Source organism: Mobula hypostoma, chromosome 11 (genome assembly GCF_963921235.1).
Source record: "Mobula hypostoma chromosome 11, sMobHyp1.1, whole genome shotgun sequence".
In the NCBI taxonomy this organism is placed as follows: Eukaryota; Metazoa; Chordata; class Chondrichthyes; order Myliobatiformes; family Myliobatidae; genus Mobula; species Mobula hypostoma.
In genome coordinates this window covers 49319360-49336231 of record NC_086107.1, presented here as the reverse complement: position 1 = coordinate 49336231, position 16872 = coordinate 49319360, and the positions used below count along the sequence as shown (strand labels likewise).

At 43.2% G+C, this 16872-nt stretch overlaps 1 protein-coding gene across 1 annotated transcript in view; it reads right to left on the bottom strand.

Moving 5' to 3' along the window:
* Positions 1-16872, bottom strand: part of saxo4 (stabilizer of axonemal microtubules 4) — a 112894-nt gene that overhangs the window by 46489 nt on the left and 49533 nt on the right. The window contains exons 7-8 of the mRNA XM_063063198.1: positions 4755-4867; positions 2255-2326 (exon numbers count right to left, since the gene is read on the bottom strand). Of these exons, the coding sequence (XP_062919268.1) occupies positions 2255-2326; positions 4755-4867 (185 nt within the window). The remainder of the gene's footprint in view (positions 1-2254; positions 2327-4754; positions 4868-16872) is intronic.

Genomic DNA, 16872 nt, shown 5'->3' with positions numbered 1-16872 from the left:
GCGGAGCCTCCTGATGTCAAAGAGGACGCCTTCTAATCTGACGTCCACTGCCACACCGCTGCTGTCTTCAATCTCATTGTGGAGAAGCTTGGTAACACACAAGAGGAAGATGTTAAAGAGCACTGGCGCTAGCACACACCCCTGCCTCACCCCTGTGCATACAAGGAAGGGCTCAGACTCTTGTCCTCCTACGGTCACCCGAGCAGTCATCCCAACGTGGAACTGCCGAGAACGTTAACAAATTTATTGGGACAGTCAAACCTGAGGAGGACATCCCATAAGAGCTCTCTTTGCACAGTGTCGAATGCTTTGGAGAGGTCGATAAAGGCCATAAACAGGTCCTGTTGTTGTTCCTGGCACTTTTCCTGAAGTTGCTGGGCTGTGAAGATCATGTCGATCGTGCTCCTGTTCTTCCTAAATCCACACTGCAATTCAGGCAGCATTGACTCGGTGATGTTGCTGATGAGTCTCTGAAGCATCACCTTAGCCAGGATCTTTCCAGCAACAGAAAGGAGTGATGTGCCCCTACTATTGCTGCAGATGGCTGCTATTGCTGCTGGCTAGCCTTTTTAATAGAGGGTGAAAAGAAGAGATGAGTGTGTAAGCCTCCTCCTGCCAGTACAGAGCCTCTCCACCACCAAGACTCCTGCAGTGCCTCCTCGGGGCCACACACGGAAACTGGGTATCTTACAGTCCACTGTGTGGACACACCCTGGCGCCCATCAACCACTGTCCCAGATATGGGCAAATAGCCCCACTGCCTTGTGGTAAGTCTGTTGAGACTAGGCTAAGGGAGCACACCCCAACAGAAAAGCAATATGCTGGTGGCGCGCAATAGACGGGCCTTAACGGACCAAGGACGCGGCAGTCTCCTGCAGCCAAGATGTGGGACCGGTTGTCCTGGGATCACCCTTGCCACCAGGATTTACCTCATCATGATGAAGATAGTGCGACTGGGGATGGCGTTCCCTGTGTGGCACTTTAAAATCTTCCTTGCACAGGTCTCCACCTCTGACCACGGTGAACAATACCTGGACCTTACATATGGTTGAAGTCTGATGGCAATGGGGCGTCTGGCAATGGGAGCAGATACAAATGGACTGGGAGCTCCTAGTCAGAACACTGCACGGCAGCAGCACAGGGTATTCGGTCACTGGCAACTGTTTTCAGCAGACACTGTGTGACTGAGCAGCCCTATTTAGGGGCCACACTGCTCACCCCAGTTGGGGAAGGGCTTAGAAAAGGTGGCCTAAAATTGCCCATTCAATCACTCACCTGGATAGGTTACTGCACTTATCAGGTTATTCCTCTACTGCGGTCGAAATAAGAAACAATACAACCTAAAACTGGCAACATGGAATGCAAGGACTCTCCTGGACTCGTATGGCATCTCTGACAGACCTCACCGGAGAACAGCCTTGATTGCTGCTGAGCTGAGGCGCTACATCGACATTGTTGCCCTGAGTGAGACCAGGCTCCTGGATGAAGGCTCTTTAACAGAGGAAGGGATGGGTTACACCTTCTTCTGGATAGCTATACCTCCGCGCACACAGCCATACCAATCTTTAGTTAGGAAATAATTCTTTTTCAATGCCTGAAAGTAATAATTAGAGTGATGGGAATTACCTCAATCATCTTGCCTTCTTTGATTTATATTTCAGAAATATTCTGCAATGTTACTTCTTTAGCCAAACTCGTTGATTCTATTTTATCCTTAGTCTATTAGGATTTGCAGTGCTCCCACTGCCACACATAATACAAGTGAATTCTGAATATAATTCACAAACTGGCAATTTAAGAGCAACAGCCCCATGAACTACTCAAGTACCACTGACATCAGAATCCTTTGTGCTGAGGATCAACTTGTTTACCATTATTGTCTGTATTTGTCATTGGTGTTATTTCCTTTATTTTATCTAAAACAACTACTGAAGTATTTTAAAATACTGTTAAACATTCCTTTAAATGGGGAATTTTATTTTACCAATGTTTAGCAGTATTAATCACTTCCTTTCTTCCAAACTGTATGCCTGAGAGCAAAGTCATCTTTAAATTATACATTGCTTCAACTCAGGCAATGAGCGAATAAAATTATCTCTTGGCACCTAAACAAACTGAAACTTCCAGTGTTTTGTGAAGCTTAATTTAGTGACTCTCATTTAAAATGCTAATCATTTAACAGAAAAATCAGATTGTTTTGAAATGTTTTTCATTCTGTCCCTCGTGAAATTAGCTTATTTTTGGAGTTACTAACATGTAGAGTTCTGGATGGTAGATAGTCTGATTTTGTGAGGGAGATTCCAGTTGGCCGGTCGGTGCAGTATCCCTAAAAAAAAGCATATATTTGAGTCAGATAGAGCTGAACTGATAGAGGAGGAGCTCATACCACTGGTCAGATTGAAGTAGAATGTATGCTGCCAAGAACAATGGTAAAAATCATATTTATTAAGCAGTTTCCTGGCTTGATAAGGGCAACATGCCTAGTATATCAATTCTCAGATTAATGTACATATAAAACAAAAACCACAGCAGCCTTCAGTGTCAGTGATTATATTTCCATTTATTTGTAGCAAAAATATATCCTCCATCCTGAAGGTTCCTTTACATACAATCACAAACACGAGGAAGTCTGCAGATGTTAGAAATCCAAGCAATGCACACACATGCTGGTGGAACTCAGCAGGCCAGGCAACATCTATGGAAAAGAGTAAACAGTTGATGTTTCGGGTCAAAGTCCTTGATCAGATCCTGATGAAGGGTCTATGCCCGAGGCATTGACTGTTCCCTCTTTTCCATAGATGCTGCCTGGCCTGCAGAGTTTCAACAGTATTTTGTGTGAGTTCTTTTACATGTAATATTGCTTTTGGAATTTATTCTCAGATGTCAGTTCTAGGAATTGCCATTCACTGCCGACAATTAAGATCAACATCAGTTTATTTCAATAAATGGTAAATTCTATGTGAAACATGCCATAACAGTGCAGAATTCTCACATGTATGACATTATCACAGAACATATAGAAAGAGCTTTGACAGTCATGCAAGGGTTATTAAGCATAATCTTTCTTTTTAAGTCATGTTTTTTGCAGAGACATGAAGTCAACCAGAATGATTACAACATTTTAATTCTCCCCCAGAGAATTCAAAGTACGACATAATGTAATGTAATATCTGCCAGAGTGATGTCTACACTCTAATCTCAAGCATGGTGGGCCAGTGATGAGGAAAGCAACAATTTAGCTAAGCAAAACTAAACTTCAAACTACAAGCAATTACCAGCTACTGCTCTAATGCTAGTCTCCACTATTTCTCTACAAGCAGTCATTTATTTAGTTTCACTTGGAGTGCAGAAGTGCAGTTCAGCCCATGGTAGTAAGGGGTATCCGGAGGGTAAAGAGGATATGAGGGGAATTTAGCAAGTAATGGGTAAGGAAACCTTAAGAGTGCTACAGCTATATTAATATAAAATGTGGCTATAGCAAGGATAGGGCCCCTTGGAGATCAGCAGGACCACCTAGGTCTTCAGCTGCAGGAGATGGATGAGATTTTTAATGAATAATTCTGCTCTGTATTCAGTGAAGAGAAAATCATGGTTTTTAAAGAGATAAGGGAAACAAGTGGAAACCATCAGTATCAACCAAAAAGCTTTTAAATCTTAACTTCTGTACCTCACTCTGCAACTAGATCCTTGAATTCCTCATCGGAGCCCACAGTCTACACGGACCAGAGATAACATCTCTTCACCAACAATCAACACAGGTGCTCATCAAGGATGCATGTTTAGCTCACTGCTCTACTCCGTCTACAAGCATGACTATGTGGCTTGGCACAGCTCAAATGTCATCTATAATTTCACAGCTGACACTATGTTACTGGTAAATTCCCAAATGGTGACAAGGAGGCATACAGAAGTGATATAGATTAGCTGGTTGAGTGGTGTTGACACAATAACCTCAATTTAATATCAGAAAGACTAAGGAATTGATTATGGACTTCAGGAAGGGGAAATCAGGAGAAAACACATCTGTCTTTGAGAGATCAGCGAAGGATAGGGTAAGCAGCTTTAAGTTTCTGGGTGTCAACGTCTTGAGGGATCTATCCTGGGGCCAATACAGTGATGTAGTCATGAAGAAGGCACATCAGCAGCTCTACTTTATTAGGAGTTTGAGGAAATTTGGTATGCCACTAAAGGTTTGTACCAATTTCTATAGATGTACAGAGGAGAATGTTCGGATTGGTTACATAACTGCCTGGTATACAGACTGCAATGCACAGGATTGCGAAAAAGCTGCAGAGGATTATAAGCTGAGCCAGTTCCATCATGAGCACAACCCTCCCCACCAGTGAGGACAACATGAAGAGGTGATGCATCAAAAACGTGGCATTCATCACAAGGACCTTCACCATCTGTAACATGCCCTCTTCTTGTTACGACAAGCCTGAAGACTCACACTTAATGATTCAAAAGCAGCTTCTCCTCCTCCACCATCAAATTTCTGAATTTCATGAACCAATGAACACTATCTTGTTACTTCTTTTTTGCAATATTAATTAATTTTGTAATTTATAGTAATTTTGTTGTCTTTGTACTGTACTGCTGCCACAAATTTGATGTCATATCAGGCAGTATTGTGAATCTGATGTTGCTAAATGGTATATACTTTTTGACAGAGATTAAAACGAGTATGTTTGGGATGAACCATAAATGTACGGCAGGTGCCAAGTATTAGTTGCAATGCGTTATTTCAAACTTACTGGTTGGTCACCTTGATATGCCGATGGGTGGTGGAAGGTGATGGGGCTCAGATCAGAGCCTTCTGTGAACCCGGTGTTCTCCTTTTTCCCAACTGTTTTATGTTGAGAAAATGCTGTTGATATACAAAATTATCAGTGGAAGTTTGCCAACTTCTGACAGAATATAAATGTGTAGAACATGTAAAATTCATAAGGCATAATCTTCTCCACAAACAACATGGTTAAGCACAGCAAAACTGGATTAATCACAAAGCAAGTACAGAAATAACAGCTAATCAATCTTGATATATCCACCAAAATATCACAAATGAATCAATGAAAATAAATGCAAATGAAAATGCAAAGCCTTCCGGTCAAGATGGCGCCAGCAAACAATGGTTCCTTGGGTGACATCTTCCAGATAGCCAATCTCTTCCATTATTTCACATTTTCTATGCTTTCTGCTTGTTCTTCTTATCTTGATTCTGTTTCAGAAACTGTTGGAGCCTGTGACGTACAGTTTGGAGTTCAATCGAATGATCTAGCGCCCTGCTCCCCTGGAGAGGACTGCAAGGACGAGCTGCCTCGTGCAGAAGACCAGAGCTGGGTGTGAGGCCATAAATGACTCCATTTTGAAGCATCGAGGAAGATTGAAGCACCAAGGGAAATGCAGAGGAGGTCAGTGGGTGCACTCCATGGAGGCCATGGGTTGACAACGGTTGGCAGCCAGGTAGGAGGAGCAGCAGTCACACTTTGTGGAAGGAATGAGATCGAGTGACTGTTCTCCTCAATTCTGACGGGAGCAAATTTTCATAATTCTAAGATTTATGTGAATATTGCACTGTAGTTTATATTGCTCTCCTTCAGTATTCTGTGTTTTCTTTCTTGTTGCTGATTGGCAAGGTGGGGTTCCAGGTGGGCAATATGTTAGTTTATGTGAGAAGGAGGGGTTGGGGAATTAGGGCCTGATGTTCTTATTAGATTTTCTGTGTGGGTGATTTATAGTTTTTCTGTGTGGCAGAGGGGGCTATTAGACCATTAGACCATAAGACCATAAAATATAGGAGCAGAAGTAGGCCATTCGGCCCATCAAGTCTGCTCCACCATTTCAATCATGGGCTGATCTAATTCTTCCAGACATTCCCATTCCCCTGCTTTCACCACATACCCTTTGATGCTCTGCCTAATCAAGAACCTATCTATCCCTGTCTTACATACACCCAGTGACTTGACCTCCACAGCTGCTTGTGACAATAAATTCCACAGATTTACCACCCTCTGACTAAAGTAATTTCTCCACATCTCTGTTCTAAAAGGACGTCCTTCAATCCTGAAGTCGTGCCCTCGTGTCCTAGAATCCCCTACCATGGGGAATAACTTTGCCATATCTAATCTGTTCAGGCCTTTTAACATTTGGAATGTTTCTGTGAGATCCCCCCTCATTCTCCTGAACTCCAGGGAATACAGCCCAACAGCCTGCCAGACATTCCTCATATAGTAACCCTTTTATTCCTGGAATCAATCTCGCGAATCTTCTCAGAACCCTCTCCAATGTTAATATATCCTTTCTAAAATAAGGAGACCAAAACTGCACACGATACTCCAGGTATGGTCTCAAGAGTGCCTTATAGAGCCTCAACATCACACCCCTACTATTATATTCTATACGTCTAGAAATGAATGCCAACATTGCATTCACTTTCTTCACAACTGACTCAATCTGGAGGTTCACCTTTAGGGTGTCTTGCACAAGGCCCTTTGCATCTCTGCATTTTGAATTCTCTCTCCATCTAAATAATAGCCTGCCCATTTATTTATTTCACCAAAGTGTATGACCATACACTTTCCAACATTGTATTTCATTAGCCACTTCTTTGCCCATTCCCCTAAACTATCTAAGTCTCTTTGCAGGCTCTCTGTTTAGTCAACACTACCTGCTCTTCTACCTATCTTTGTATCACCAGCAAATTTAGCCACAAATCCATTAATCCCATAGTCCAAAGCATTGACATACATAGTAAAAAGCAGTGGTCACCCCTGTGAACTCCACTGGTAACCGGCAGCCAGCCAGAATAGAATCCCTTTATTCCCGCACTCTATTTTCTGCCAACCAGCCAATACTCCACCTATGCTGGTAACTTCCCTGTATTCCATGGGCTCTTATCTTGCTAAGCAGCCTCATGAGTGGCACCTTGTGAAAGCCCTTCTGAAAATCCAAGTACACCACATCTACTGCATCTCCTTTGTCTACCCTGCTTGTAATTTCCTCAAAAAATTGTAGTAGGTTAGTCAGGCAGGGTTTTCCTTTCAGGAAACCATGCTGGCTTTGGCCTATCTTGTCATGTGCCTCCAGGTATTCTGTAATCTCATCTCTAACAATCGATTCCAACAACTCCCCAACCACTGATGTCAGGCTAACAGGTCTATAGTTTCTTTCTGCTGTCTCCCACCCTTCTTAAATAGTGTAGTAACATTTTCAGTTTTCCAGTCACCCGGTACAATGCCAGAATCTATCAATTCTTGAAAGATCATCGTTAATGCCTCTGCAATCTCTCCAGCTACTTCCTTCAGAACCCAAGATTGCATTCCATCAGGTCCTGGAGATGTGTCCACCCTCAGACCATTAAGCTTCCTGACCACCTTCTCAGTCGTAATTTTCACTGCTCATACTTCACTTCCCTGACACTCTTGAATGTCCAGTACACTGCAGTTGTCTTCCACTGTGAAGACTGATGCAAAATACACATTCAGTTCCTCTGCCATCTCTGCATCTCTCATTACAATAACTCCAGTGTCATTTTGTATTGGTCCTATATCTACCCTCGATTCTCTTTTACCCTTTATATACTTAAAAAAGCTTTTAGTATCTTTTTTGATATTAGTCGCCAGCTTCCTTTCATAATTCATCTTTTCCTTCTGAATGACCTTCTTAGTGTCCTTCTGCAAGTTGTTAAAAGCTCCCCAATCCTCTATCTTCCCACTATATCTGGCTTTCTTGTATACCCTCTCTTTTGCTTTTACTTTGGCCCTGACTTCACTTGTCAGCCATGGTAGTGTCCTTCTTCCCTTTGAAAATTTCTTCTTATTTGGAATATATCTGTCTTGCACTTCCCTCATTTTTCGCAGGAACTCCAGCCATTGCTGCTCTGCTGTCCTTCCTGCAAACGTCCCTTTCCAGTAAACCTCGGCTACTTCCCCTCTCATGCCATTGTAATTTCCTCTATTCCACTGAAATACCAACACATTGGATTTTATTTTTTTCCCTCTCAAATTTCAATGTGAACTCGATCATATTGTGATCATTGTTCCCTAAGAGTTCCTTAACCTTTAGTTCTCTTATCACCGCCAGATCATTACACAACACGCAATCCAGCACAGCCAATCCCCTAGTGGGCTCAACAACAAGTTGTTCTGAAAAGCCATCCCTTAGAATCCCTTAGACATTCTACAAATTCTCTCTCTTGAGGTCCAGTACTGACATGGTTTTGCCAATTCACTTTCATGTTAAAATCCCCAACGGTTATCATGATATTGCCTTTCTGACACGCCTTTCCTATCTCCTGCTGTAATTTGTAATCCACATCCCGGCTGCTGTTTGGAGGCCTATATACAACTGTCACTAGGATCCTTTTATCCTTGACATTTCTTAATTCAACCCGTAAAGACTCTATACCTTCCAATTCTATGTCATCTCTTTCCACTGATTTAATATTATTTCTTATACACAGAGCTATAACACCCCCTCTGCCTACTAACCTATCTTTCAGATACACCGTATATCCTTGGACGTTCAGCTCCCAATGGCAGCCATCCTTTAGCCAAGTTTCAGAGGTGGCCACAACGTCGTACTTGCCAGTCTGTAGCTGAATTTCAAGATCGTCCATTTTATTTCTTATGCTGCGTGCATTCAAATACAACACTATCAGTCCAGTATTTGTTGTTTTCTGTTTTAACTGCACCACACCTCTATTGCCCTGTAACTCATGCCACTGGCTGTGATTATGCCTCATCTCCTGCCTGTAGTTTCTATCATCTCTGCAGCAGCTGTCTTTGACTTATTTCTGTTTTTCCCTTCCTCAGCCCTATGACTCTGGTTCCCATCCCCTTGCCAAATTAGTTTAAACCCTCCCTAACAGTTCCACTAAATATGCGCGCTAGGATATTGGACCCCTTTGAGTTCAGGTCTAACCCATCCTTTTTCACAGGTCGCTGTTTTTCTTGCGAGGAAGAGGGTTGGGAATTTGGAGTTTGATGTTCCAGCTGCCGTTCTCCAGGAGGGCGATCTTTCATTTCGTTTTGTGCAATGAGGGGGATGGGAGACTGGGGTTTGCAAGTTTTGCATCTTTTTCCTTTATGTGTGGGGAGGGGAGTTGATGTCTTTTCTTTCAATGACCCCCGAGATCTTTTCTGTGTATCTTGGCTATCTGAAGAAGATGAATATCAGAGTTGTATTGTACATTGCATACTTTAACAATAAAATTAACCTTTGAACCTTTGAAAATAACTTCATAAATTGATAATCCCTGGAGAGTTCAGTTGACAATAAAATACATTGTGTGAGTAAAATACAAGTTAGGAAAGCTCGCTGTCTGATCTCCAATCTTTATGAATTATCTTATTTTTTTGCTGATTTAGTGAAGTAGTCAGAAATGAATGAAGGGGACTGATTTACACAATAAGACATAAGACAGAACAGATTTGGGCCATCCAGCCCATTGTGTCAGCTCCAGCATTCCACCATGGCTGATTTATTATCCCTCTCAACACCATTCTCCTGCCTTCACCCTGTAAACTTTGCCGCCTGGCTAAACAAGAGCCTATCAACTTCCGCTTTAAATATATTCAATGACGGTCTCTGTAGTCATCCATGGCAATGAACTCCACATAATGAACACTATTCTCTGGCTAAAGAAGTTGCTTTTCATCTCTTTTCTAAATGGATGTTACTCTAGTCTGGGGCTGTGCGCTCTATTCCTAAATTCCCCCACTATAGCAAACATCCTCTCTACGTCCACTTTATCTCAGCCAAGGGTTCACAACTTTTTTTATGCCATGGATTCCTACTGTAGGTTAATGTAATTGGTGGAAAATGTACAGTGCATAATTCATAACCACCGACATTGAGTAGGGGTTCCCTTTAACAGGACGGTCTGATATGGTGATGTAACTACAAAAGGGGCTTTTACCATGCTTGGTATCTTGGTATTCAGTTTTTGGAGTTCAATAAATGAGTTGTTATGTTTTTTTCTTAAACATAAAATGCCTCACATCATTTTATTTGCAAAAAACTACATTAGTAACCCTGATGCTCTGGGACAATTTCCACAGTTATTGAACATGTCGGCCCGTGCAGTTGCTTTGAAACTGCCAGAGTTTTGGGAGCAAAATGCCGTTGATTGGTTTGTAGAAGCCGAAGCCCAATTCAAGCTGCAAGAAATCAATGTCGATGACACCAAATTCTTCTATGTGGTAGTGTCACTTGGAAACTCTATGGCTGCAAGAGTGGTGAGTCCACTAGAACACATGCCCAAACAGGATCTATACAGATTGTAGAGAATTCACCTTTTACAGACCTTTCGACAACTGGAGTCTGAGCATGCCAGCAGTTGCTCTCCTCGCCTGGCCTCAGCAATGCTCAGCCATCAGAGCAAATGGACCACATGGTGTCTCTCCTGGAAAATCACAATCCGTGTTTTATTTTTAAAGAACTCTTCATGCAGCAAGTGCCTGATCAAGTTTGCATAGCCCTCACTAATGCACCCATGAAAGACAATAGGGAGCTTACTAAAATGGTTGATAGTCTACACTCAGCCAAGCAGTGGTGCACAATTCCTCCTCTTTTCCCTGGCTCAATATGCCTGATCAGCAAGGTCTCCAACAAAAGCATGCGAAAAATACTGCTAACTAATGCTGCAAACAGACTATACCAGGTCTGTGTTTTACCACACTCACTTGGTACAAACACTAGGTAGTGCTGACTGCCTTGCAGCTCTAACAGTACCTGCGCATTGGGACATCAGAGGTCTGTGAACACTGTGGTTTCCAGCTGCCAGGGTCATCTACTGTTCATTACGGACATCCTTTCAGTGTGACGCTTCCTATGTGACATAATAGCTCAGGTTAGTGTGCTACCAGCATCGCCTATTGATGACAAGTCAAAACTTCACTGGAGGCTGCCAACAGCAGAAGGATCCAGACTTATGGGCCACGGGAGATGATGCTCTGCTACAGAGGGAGAAGTTACACCCGGAACGTCATGAAGGCTAAAGCGGCTAGACCTCTGCATGGTGCAGATTTTTTGTGAGTAAGATCCCCACAATGAAATCGTCAAGCACATGTCAAGCACATGAAACACCACATCTGAGTTTACATGACTGAGTTTATTCCCAAACCTCACCAAGTCCACATTCTCCACTGCAGTCACAAAACATGGAATTGAGCGCTACATTCCCAAAAATGACCTACCAATCCATGCCCACACACATAGACTGCACCCAGAAAAGTTAAAACCACAACGGCTGAGTTTGCAAACATGGAGTGACTTGGAATTGTATGCTGGTCGAATAGCCCCTAGGGTTCAACCCTCCATATCGTCCCTAAGTCTGACGGTGGTTGCTGCCTATGTGGGAATTGCCGATGTCTTAATGAAGCCACCACCCCCATCGTTACCCAGTCCCACATAGCTTTTTCCCAAAGTCAGTCTAGCTGTGATAACCCCATTTAGCCTCTTTGAGCTTCTGCACATTCCATTTTGGCTGAAAAATGAAGCAAAAACTTTCCAACGGCTGATGTATTAAAAGACTTACAGACTTTCTTTTAGTTTACCTGAATGACATGCTTGTCTCCAGTGCATCCAAATACAAAAACGTATCTCATCTCTGCACACTTTTCAAGCTCGTAAGCCAACGCAGGTTGACTATTAACCTGCTAAATGCCAGCATGGGTTGTCAACCATTGACTTTCTTGGCCATCGCATCTCTGCACAAAGTGCGAAACCCATCTTGTCAAAAGTACCCACTATTATGGATTTTACACCACCATCTACTACAAAAAAATTACAGGAGCTTTTAGGCATATTGAATTTCTATCATCGCTTCATTCTGCAAGCTGCTGAACTTGTACTCCTCCTGTATAGTGCGCTTCAAGACAATATTGTTAACATAGTGCTTGACTGGGCAGCGTACATGACCAGGGCTTTTGATGATACCAGATGAGCTCTTTCCAATGCTACCCTGCTGGTGCACCTGCTCCCCAACTCACCCATAGCCATTACTACTGATACTATGCTGTGGGTGCTCTGCGTGAACAGTTGGTTGCAGGCATGTGGCAGCCACTCGCCTTCTTCAGCCGGCATCTCTGTCCCCCAAAAAGAAGTACAGCACATTTGACTATGAGGTTCACGTTCTCTACCTGGCTCTCTTCCATTTTTGTTTTCTTCTAAGAGGGTTGCCATTTCACAGTGCTCATTGACTACGTATCCCCCGTGTACTTGATGGCCAAAATATCAGACTAATGGTCTGCATAGACCCGGCTGATGGCGTAGTGGCATCAGTGCCGGACTTCGGGACGAAAGGTCCCGAGTTCGAATCCAGCTGGCTCCCTGGCACACTTTCCATCCGTGCTGGGTTACGAGCTGGTGATCTCTTTAGAAACTCACCCGGCAGAAGGCAATGGCAAACCACTGTTGTAACTTGCCTCATACACGGTTCCCCACTACATCAGGCGTGGAGGGAAATCGGCCGCTAACCAGAGAAACTCCGGATGCGACGTACCTTTCCTTTTCCTTTGGTCTGCATGGCAACAACGCCACCTGGTTTATATATCAGAGTTTACAACTGATTTACAATGTATCAAGGGAAAAAATAATGCTGTGGCTGATTGCCTCTCACGGCCAACCACTGAGGCCATACACATGGTGATTGACTATGTTGGCATTGCAGCTGACCAAGTTACTGACCAGAGATCCGGGCTTACTGACCAGCAGTCATGGGCTTGTGGTTTGCTGACATTAAGTTCGGGGAAGCTGGTGTTTCTCTCTTTTGCAATGTCTCAACCGATCGTCCTCGCACTATAGTGCCCGCAAACTGGATCTGGACAGTTTTTAACTCCATACATGGCCTCTCACATCCGGGCTGGAAGGCTTCACAGAAACCGGCTGCGTGGAAGTTTGTGTGGCACAGTCTTCGAAAGGACTTGCATGACGGAAGTGCCAGCGGGCAAAAGGTAACCATCATGTTCAGATGCTATTGGCAACTTTTGAGGTCCCTGAGCAACAACTGGATCATGTCAATGTGGACTTTGTTGGTCTTCTTCTCCCTCCCACGATTTCACACACCTCCTTACCATGGTGGACTGTACCACCAAGTGGCCAGAGGTCGTCTAGCATTAACAACGGCTGCAGATGAGGCTCGGGTGTTCATTAGCACTTGGGTTGTTCTGTTTGTCACCCCATATAATATTTCCTCTGACCACAGGCCCAAAATTCATTTCAGACCCCTGGGTTGCGATGGCCCAGAACCTCGGCATTAGGCTATACCACACCACAGCGTTATCACCCGCAGTCCAATGGCCTGTCAGCTGTTCCACTGCTCCTTAAACACTGTTCTGAATGTGCTTTCTCGATGGATGAGTGCTGGCATGATTGCCTCCCGTTGGTCCTGCTGGGGCTCAGTACAGCTCCAAGAGAGGGCCCTCAGTTGTCCGCAGCTGTATTGGTATACAGGCAGCTGTTACCAGTGCCAGGTGATTATATTCCTGATCCCATAATCGCCTAGTCAGCCTCTCAACAGTGTTCTACATTCCTCACTAAATTCAATACCTTTGCACCTGCTCCTACCTCCCATCATGGTGCACAGCACTCTTGGGTTCCTGGCGTCCTACATTCTACCTCGTTTGTTTTTGACCGCATGATGCATTCCAACATCCCCTTAAGCCCCCTTACAGTAGCACTTTCCCCATTTTGGAATGGAGAGAAAAGATAAGCAGAGTAAAACTGAATGTGTTTGGTAGATTGTCTAAACTAGCCCACCAAGATTTGGAGGGTTCTGCTGCCATGCCCCTGCTGGACGTCACAACCATCAGTGCGTCAACACACTTCTAGATGAGCCAGAGGCACCTGCTGTTCCTCCACCCGTAAAGTACAGGATCCATGCTGGGTGGCTCAACCAAGCTCCAGACAGGCTCGCAATGCCAGTTTCAGTGAATTCTCAGGGGACCTCTGGAGGGTAATGTAATTGGTGGAAACGTACGTAGTTCACAACTACTGACATTGAGTTGGGGTTCACATTAAGAGGCTGATCTAACGTGGCTTGTGTTCAGTTTTTGGAGTTCAATAAATTATGGTTTTTCTTAAATAGAAAATGCCTCATGTCATTTTATTTGCAAAATCCTATCATTAACCGAGAGGTCCGTGAATTCAAATTGGGAACCCCTGATCTAGGCCCTTCAATTTTAATAGGATACAACAAGATCCCCCCTTGTTCTTCTAAACATCAATGAGTTCAGGCCCAGAGCCATTAATCCATTCATTCCCCGAATCATTCCCATGAACCTCCTCTGGACCAGCTCCATTGCTAGCACAACTTTTCCTAGATAAAGGGGCCAAAACTGCTCACAATACTCTAGGTGTGGCCTGACCAATGCCTTATAAGGCCTCAGCATTCCATACTTTCTCTGGTATTCTAGTTCACTTGAAATGAATCCTAACGTTGGATTTGCCTTCCATACCACCATAGTTAACCGTCAGGGAATCCTGCACAAGGACTCGCACCTTATCTCTCTTCTTCCATTCCCCTTTCTGGCTTCTTTGATATCCATTCTCCTCTCCTCGCCCATCATCACCCTCTGGTATCCCTCCTCCATCCCTTTCTCCTATGATTCATTCTCCTGTCTTATCACGTTCCTTCTTCTTTAGCCCTTTACCTTCTCCACTTATCACCTCCCAGCTTCTCACTTCATCCCCCCACCAACTCAAGTACCTTCCCCCTCACCTAGCTTCACCTATTACCTTCCAGCCTGTGCTCCTTGTAGTCCTCACACCTTCCTTTTCTAGCTTCTTCCTCCTTCCTTTCCAAACCTTATAAAGGGTCTCAGACCATTAACGTTGATTGTTTATTCCTCTCCATAGGTTCCTCCAACTTTTTGTACGTGTTGTGCTAAGTTACACAGTTTGTTACATGACAGCCTCTAACTTTTACAGACACAGCACGGGTTTAATGTTGACTTAAATGGAGAGATTTTAGGAACTTTATAGATTGACTAATTAAATTGGGATAAAAGATTTTCCCTTTGTAACTGGCAACCTTGGAGCCAATGAGTGATTCCTGTCAGAAACTGCATTTGCAGTGCTGGATGTGTATGTCCCACACTACTCAGGTATCTGGTGATAGTCTCATATTTTGCACATTATGAAGGGCAGCTTGAATGAGGTACTACTGACCTCAAGGACCAACATGATTCTCTTATCCTTAACCACAAGAGTGATAATCAATTGCACTACATAAATAATACTGTGATTATGTTAACTAGCCAATGTTAATTACTGAATTTGAGATCCCATTCATATAAAGTGATTAGTAACTTACTTGTTTAACGACCTGGATTTGGAAGAAATTTTCTTTGTAAATGGTAAAACTATTTACATTCCATTCCAATGAAAAAAAACTATTTTCTAAATGGGGAGAAAATCCAAAAATCTGAGATGCAAAGGGACTTGGGAGTCCTTGTGCAGAACACCCTAAAGGTTAACTTACAGGTCGAGTCAGTGCTGAGGAAGGCAAATGCCAAGTTAGCATTAATTTCAAGAGGTCTAGGATCCAAGAGCAGGGGTGTGATTCTGAGGCTTTATAAGGCACTGGTGAGGCCTCACCCTGAGTATGTGAACAATTTTGAGCCCCTCATCTTCGAAAAGATGTGCTGGCATTGGAGAAGGTCCAGAGGAGGTTCACAAGGATGATTCCAGGAATGAAAGGGTTATCATATGAGGAATGTTTGATGGCTCTGGGTCTATACTTGCTAGAATTCAGAAGGATGAGGGGGGATCTCATTGAAACTTTTCGAATGCTGAAAGGCCTAGACAGAGTAGATGCGGAAAGGATGCTTCCCATGATGGGAGAGTCCAGGACAAAAGGGCACAGCCTCAGGATAGAGGGGCAGCCTTTCAAACTGGAGATGTGGAGAAATTTATTTAGCCAAAGGGTGGTGAATTTGTGGAACTTGTTGCCATATGCAGCTGTGGAGGCCAGGTCGTTGGGTGTATTTAGGGCAGAGATTGATAGGTTCTTGATTGGTCATGGCATTAAAGGTTACAGGGAGAAGGCTGGGAATTGGGGTTGAGGAGGATAAAGAAAAAGGATCAGCCATGATTGAATGGTAGAGCAGACTCGATGGGCCACATGGCAAAATTCTGTTCCTATGTCTTATGGTCTTATGGCCTAATTGAATTATACATCTATTGGCTCCTTTATATAAGTATAAACTGAGGGCAAATTTGCTTACATTATAAACTGTCAGATTTCAGTGATATTTGCTAAAATTGACTATTTTTAATAGTTTGAATATTGTATTGACGCATTGCAATGAATGCAAAGAGGACAATTTTACATTTTAGTTACAATATGTGCAAATATTTCAGTGTGATACATAGAATTGCTATGTTTTTCAAACTGTAAAAGTCCTTATTAGCAATATTGCATGAACTCTAGTGCTCTTAGAGTGAAGAAATGCACTGTTCACAAATTGCAACAACTTAAGCATTAAGTTCAAAAAGACTTATTTCTTCCAGCTAGCTATTTCATTACATTTTCTAACTGAAGTGGTTCCGTATTCTGATAACGGTCAATCTTTCAAATCTCATTTGTACATTTAGTACTTCCATCGGTCAAAATTGATCAATTTATTTTGCAACATTCCTGCTGCACCTTAACTTCCACAAAACATGATGCAGACGTGATTGGGCCAGGCTCGGTAATAGATCGCTGGACCAATGCCATTAAAGAGATACGCAGTACGCGAATCTGCACATTTCTATTTATGGTTCTCAAATAGCACAGCATAGAACTAAGCCATTCAGGCCATTGTCTTTAAATTGGTTTTACAAATCATTCACTCCACCATTCTTACCGAACACAACATCAAATAT